The 6,621-nt window shown below is 36.2% G+C and overlaps 2 protein-coding genes across 7 annotated transcripts in view; both read right to left on the minus strand.

Annotated features, from left to right (window-relative positions):
• LOC120770484 overlaps positions 1–6,621 on the minus strand; it is a 149,314-nt gene that overhangs the window by 29,799 nt on the left and 112,894 nt on the right. The gene's annotated exons all lie outside the window — the stretch shown is intronic.
• On the minus strand, positions 2,801–4,020 carry LOC120770489 (protein FAM200B-like). The gene is made up of 2 exons (XM_040098004.1): positions 3,570–4,020; positions 2,801–3,253 (listed from the first exon to the last, which is right to left on the minus strand). Exons 1-2 carry the CDS (start codon positions 3,690–3,692, stop codon positions 3,086–3,088), a joined length of 291 nt encoding a protein of 96 aa, XP_039953938.1. The 5' UTR covers positions 3,693–4,020; the 3' UTR covers positions 2,801–3,085.

The raw sequence follows: 6,621 nt of genomic DNA on the forward strand, positions 1-6,621 counted from the left end.
GCTGAGTTCATTGAAATAGCAGTGCAAGAGGTGCGAAAATATATAACGGTTTTTTTGCATACTCCTGTCTGTTAGTTGATCGCTTGCGCATTGTTTTTGAAAAATGGAATATAGAGAATAGAAAAATATAAAACCCCCGTTGGATTTGATGTCTTTGATGCTTTTTTTCATATTTTTTTAGAAAATCCACAACTTTTTGGCTGTTCACTGAAATAGCAGTTTTTAATTTTGCTCAACGAAAAGTGCCGAGAAAAATTTTAAATTTTTGAATAGTGAGTTCGATTAAGTTTATTATTGTAAGTTAAATGACAATAGACCATAACAATGAAAAAATTTAAATTTTAGTGGGTAAAGGACCTCACTGCTCCAAGAAGGATAGGCTTTTGATTGTGGAGCTTAAAAAAGAGGGGAAAACATAAAAAAAATACAAAATCGTTTAAAGTATTCTGCCAAGATGGTATACAATGCCATAAATTATGAATTGAAGCCCGAAAAACGTGGTGCCCTACGCAAAACTACAAATTTAGAGGACCGACGCATAATGCGCTTCTGCAAAAACAACCCCTTTGCATCATCTTGGGAAATAAAAGCGGAGCGGAAACTGGGGATTAGCAAAGAAACTATTCGACGACGACTGGTGAATGAAAATTTGAAAGCGCGAAGCCCACGAAAGGTGCCTTTACTTAGTCAAATACATATTAAAGCCCGGTTGGAGATTGTTGGAGATTGCCAAAAGCCATTTGAACTAGCCAATATCAAAACGAGGCTATATCCTTTGGACAGATGAGTCCAAAATGGTCTTGTTTTGTGGAGCAGGCTCTAGGCAGTACGTCCGTCGACCCCCAAACACGGAGTATATTCCAAGTTATACGGTCAAGACAATAAATCACGGTAGCTTTAAAATTTTGATAAGGACCTGTTTTTCTTATTGCGGTGTGGTCTCAATAAATATGATTGTTGGGATCATGAATCAAAATGTGTACGTGGAGATATTAAGGAACGTTATGCTGCCATATCCCAGTTGGAATATGCCCTTAAAATGAACACTCCAGCAGGATAACGATCCAAAACACACCAGAAAATTGGTGAAAGATCTGCTCAGCCAAGAAAAAAAAATTTGATGCCATGAACAGCTCAATCCCCGGATCTCAACCTCACAGAAAGCTAATGGGGAGACGTCAAGAGCTTTATTTCAAAGCAATCCCCATCTTCTAAGCCACAGTTTTGGCAGGTTGTTCGAGAGGCATAGGCGTAGATTCCCTTAAGAGTTGCCAGGACTTCCTCGACTCTACGCCACGTAGGTGCAAGGCTGTAATAGTCAATAAAGGATACACAATATAGTATTAAGACAATAACAAAATGTTATTTAGTATAAATGAGTTAATTAATGAGTTATGTTGATTTTTTTAATATTTTTTGTTAACACTGCTATTTCACTGAACAGCACAAATTAGCGCTTTTATTTTATTATTCATTCATACTTAAAAAATATAGAAAAAAGTAACACAAAAGAGTTTCTAAATAATGTAAAAATAAATAATTTATCACTTCTAAAACATTTTTTTTCTAATATTGGTCTTTATAATAGAATTTGTCCATCTAAAACATACAGGTCATCTGCACTGCTATTTCAATGAACACAGCTGTACATAGTTAAAATTAATTTCGAAAATTCATAGTAATTGAGTATTGTAATACATTTGGAATAGATGATGTTTTTGGTAATATAAAATTGGTAAATATTTTACATAATAAAAACAAATTTATAATTTATTCAATTATTATCTAATTCACTTTATTAATATATTTCTTAAAATATTTGATTTTAGATTTATAAAGGCACTTGACGCAACAAGTGCCAAAATCATTTGCATAACATTGTTTTGTTTGAATTCTTCAATTAATTCAAATATTATGCCAGAAAATAGCAAAAAAGGAAAAAAACAACAAACACATTCGGGAGCTGTAGCACATGAAAATTTTCATTTGCTCTGCTGTGCTACCGCTCCCAATTTTTGGCTATCGCTAGGCCAGAGCATAGCGCAGAATTTAATTTTTTGCTCCCGCTCCAGCTATAGTTTTTTACCTAACAATACTCGGAGCAGAGTAGAGCACATACTTTACATTGTTATGCTAAGGCTATGCTGCGGCTCCCGACAAAGTGAGAGCGGTAGCGATAGCATAGCAATAATTTTAGAAATTTTGCTGCTACGGAGTAGTAAATGAGAACCCTGATATTAAGTAGTCACCACACTTTATTATTATTATTATTTACTTTTTTTTGTTTTTCTTTTTTAAGGTGCCTTTCTATAGGCTCGAAGGACCATGTTTCATTAACTAGTGAACTCACCTTTATTTCCGAAACTCACTTGTTAGTTTTTTGTTATAAAGGAAATAACGCACAGCACAGGTTTTTTGGAATTGTAAATTTCGTAAGTGTATTTTATTTCAGAATATTTTTAAAAACGTTATAAATTGATCGAATATCTCACTCGGCGGCGAAATCAACGAGCGTGGAAGCAAAAAGAAAAGATGATGCGAAAAGCGTATGCGTAATGCTTGGAATGTCGACTCGTACGGAAACCAAAAACGAAGTGTGGGCGGCTGGAGTTGTCCGTCCCTTTTGTTGAAAGTTGTTGAGTTCTAGTTGGTAGTGTGGTGTCATGTTTGAGTGTATTGGTGTGATGTGGAAGGTGAGTGGTGAGTGAGGTGTGCTGTTCTTTTATGATGATTTTGTCTGGGAATGTGGGGTGTTGAAATGTGATGAAGCTGTGTTTCAAATTGCGATACATTTTTTCCAATCAATATCGTAGTCGCAAGTGCTTTCTAAAAACATATCGTACAAACACTGGCCAGTAGTGTTTGCAGGAAGTGCTTTGCAAAATAAGATTTCTTCCGTAATACTGTCATCTGCTTCAAAGCGCACAAGACTACAAACTGTGCACAGTCGGAAACATCTGTAGATTCATCAAACTGCAAAGCAAAATGTTGGCTATTCTTTAGTTTTTCGACTACTTGTTCTTGAATATCCTTGGCCATATCGTTTATTCTGCGTGAAATATCACTGTCAGAAAGCGGTATTTTTTTAATTTGTTTGCCTCCTGCTTACTGACCATAATTTCCACCATATTGAGTGCCGCTGGCAAAATAAGATTTTCGGCAATTGTACATATGTATGTGGTTTCCCTGCTTTAGCAACTCGATATGCGACTTTGTAGCTAGCTAATAATGTTGACTCGTTGACACTGGATGCCTGAAAATAAACCAAACAATATACAAGTGAACAGACAATAAAAATTAAGGACGCGGAACCTTTGCACACCGAAATTAAGTATAATCAAAAGTTGTATGCAAATAATAAAGAAATAAACACCAACAGTAAAAATATAGTATAAAAAAACTAAAAAACACGCTTTGACGATAACGTAAACTAAAAAATCTAAAATAATTGTTAATATGGAAAATAAATAAATAAAAAAAAATAGTATTATTGTGAAAAAAGGGTGGGGCGCTTTTTAAGAGCTGATTTATAGTGCACCCCACGCTTTTTTCATTATTTTCTTACTTACCTGAATTATAGTATTTTGCTGCTGACTAAGAGCTTTCAACTTTCGTTCAAAGAAATCCAACGGCTTATCAGCTTCTTTTTGATGCTTGGTTGTGAGATGCCGCATAAGCTTTGACGGTTTCATACTCTCACGTGATAAAACATAGCCGCAAATTAAGCATTGAGGTTTATTATTTATGACTGTGAACCCGTATTTCAAATAACTGTCATCGTAATGTCTATTTTTTTCGGATTCGATTCAGCACCACCGCTATTGATACTCGTACCAGATGTTGAAGGCTGCGATCTTTTGAGAAATTTATCCATTTTATAAACGCGCAGAGCAAGCGAAAACACAAAATAATGACGTCTGAACTCATCGGCGACTACGCTTAACTGGGTGATGAGAGTTGAAACAAAAGAATATTGCGGGTGGCGCGAGCGGGGCGCTTGCTGTTACCGCAACGACAATCATGCCGTCGCCGACGCAGTATGACCCGCACGAATGATAGACAAATTTGCCAAAATAGGAAAAACTTATTACCTAACGTACGTAGTCTTTTAACCTTCCTATACGCGCGTGTTGGTCTGTGAGACCGACGAAACACATTTTCATAATTATTTTTATGCAGATAAATCCTACGAAGTTGAGTTCCGTGCTAGCTGCCGGATTTGTGGTTAACTTCGTTTTAGAGCCCGCCGCCCGTTCCGGCGAAACACAGGTGTTGTAGCATTCATCACCAATCGGTCCACGACACCACCGCGGGTATAGGTGTAACTTTTTGTGTAAGTATTAATATAATTTATTTCGTGCATTTGTATATTTTTACGGACTTTGATTACTTTATAAAGTATATATAGTAAAATATATGTATGTATGTTGCTCTATATTATATTTTGACCAATTTTATCATTCTTTTTTAGGTTTTAATTCATATCAAAATGGACGATGATCAAATCAGATTGTTGCTGGAAGAATTAGGTTCTAGCTCAACCTATGAATACAAAAATGACAGTGAGGTGGAAGATAACGTGGAGGTACAAGAAGAGGCATACGATACCGAACAAGACGATGACAATGACGAGATATCGGAGGAAGAACATAATGAACGATCCCATGATTTTTACTTAGGAAAAGATGGACAGACAAGGTGGAATAAATCTCCTGCCTCAAACCCAACTAGGCGACGTGCCAGAAACATAGTTACTCAACTTCCAGGCGCTAGAGGAGAAGCTAGAAATTTGAAGGAACCAGGTGAGCTGTGGCGGCTTTTTTTCGGAGGGCACTATCAACCTGATAGTAAAGTACACTAATGAACAAATTAATCGCATGAAGCATAATTTCACAAGAGAGAGAGACTGCGCCGATACAGACAATATTGAAATTGAAGCTTTTTTACTTTTACTGTTTGCTGGAGTCAGAAGGAACGCTCGTCTAAATGCCAAAGATTTTTTCAGAACTGACGGGTCATCCCCGGAGATATTTCGATTGACTATGGGATTATCCAGGTTCTTTCTACTGATGATTTGTCTCAGATTTGACAGTAAAGATACACGATAAGAGAGAATAAAACTGGATAAACTGGCACTTATTAGAGAGTTGTTTGATATAGTTGTGGGAAAGTTCAAAAAATATTATAGCGTGTCTCAGTATGTTACAATTGACGAGAAGTTAGAAGCTTTTAGAGGACGTTGTAACTTTCGCCAGTATATTCCATTAAAACCCAACAAATATGGAATCAAAATTTATGCGTTGACAGATGCCAAAATGTTTTATACCCATACCATGGAATTTTACGTTGGGAAGCAACCAGACGGTCCAAACCAAGTTGATAACTCCGCTTTGGCTTTGGTTTTGCGACTGAGTGAAAATATTAACAATACTGGGCGTAATATCACATGTGATAACTTCTTTACTAGTATTCCATTGATAGATAAGCTTGAGTCTCAGCACAAATTGACAGTTATTGGGACGATTCGTAAAAACAAACGAGAATTGCCTAAACATTTCACAGAAATACGAGGAAGAGCCGAAAAAGCTAGTTTATTCGAGCACCGAGGCAATTGCAGTCTTGTATCCTATGTACCAAAAAAAGGCAAAAATGTCCTTCTGGTATCCAGCATGCACGATGATGCCCAGACCAATGAAGATACAGGTAAACCGGAAATTATAATGGACTACAATAGAACCAAAGGTGGAGCTGATAGCGTAGACAAAATGTGTGAGACTAACAACGTCGCACATGGGACAAATAGATGGCCAATGGTGATATTTTACAGCTTAATGAATGTAGCGGGTATAAATACGTTTATAATATACCTGCAGAATAACCCTAACAAGAAAATTAGCCGTCGGGTCTTCCTCGAAGCCTTACCATACGATCTGATCAATCCGCAACTTAGACGACGGGCTTTCATTTCATATTTGCCGAGAAGCATAAGACTCAGGCTCACCGAAATATGCAAATTAGATGGACCCGAGTCTGCAGCAACATCTAACGATAATAAAGTGGGTCGTTGTGGATACTGCTCTTCAAAAAAAAAAACCGCTAGACACGTTGCAACTGTGGTACCTGCAAAAAATACTTTTGTTTGGAGCATGCTGTAACCGTATGCCCTGATTGCTATGGCGAGGCTCAAAACTAAGTCAAACATAGATAAATATGTTCATTGATATGTTTGTTGTTATTAATAAGAAGTTTAATTTGTTTTTTAAAAGAAGTTCAGATTTTATTTTATTTTTTTTAGTATTTAAGAAAATAATCTCAAATTTTAAGACTGATTTGTGATAAACTATAAGTCGGTAAAATAATTAATAAAATAACTTTTAGTTATACTGTTTTGCTTCATTACATCCTAAACTTTAAATAATAATAGTTTAAGTGTTTCTTGTTAAAAAAATATGTTGTAGGGGTACAAACCATCGGTCTGTGACAGCGTGCGCGAGTATAGGTGTTATAAAAATTGGTGCGAGTATAGGAAGGTTAATTAAAATCAAATTATTTCTTTGACTTGCTATGACACAAGGGGGTCGCCAGAATATTTCAAACTGTAAAGGAGTCGCGATATCAGAA

Source organism: Bactrocera tryoni, chromosome 3 (assembly GCF_016617805.1).
Source record: "Bactrocera tryoni isolate S06 chromosome 3, CSIRO_BtryS06_freeze2, whole genome shotgun sequence".
Classification (NCBI taxonomy): Eukaryota; Metazoa; Arthropoda; class Insecta; order Diptera; family Tephritidae; genus Bactrocera; species Bactrocera tryoni.

Excerpts from the sequence above, each read along its gene's own strand:
- LOC120770489 (XM_040098004.1), bottom strand. The coding sequence starts at position 3,692 with ATGAAACCGTCAAAGCTTATGCGGCATCTCACAACCAAGCATCAAAAA. Across the intron at positions 3,254-3,569 it reads AGCAAAATACTATAATTCAG|GCATCCAGTGTCAACGAGTC; the intron begins GTAAGTAAGAAA and ends GTTTATTTTCAG.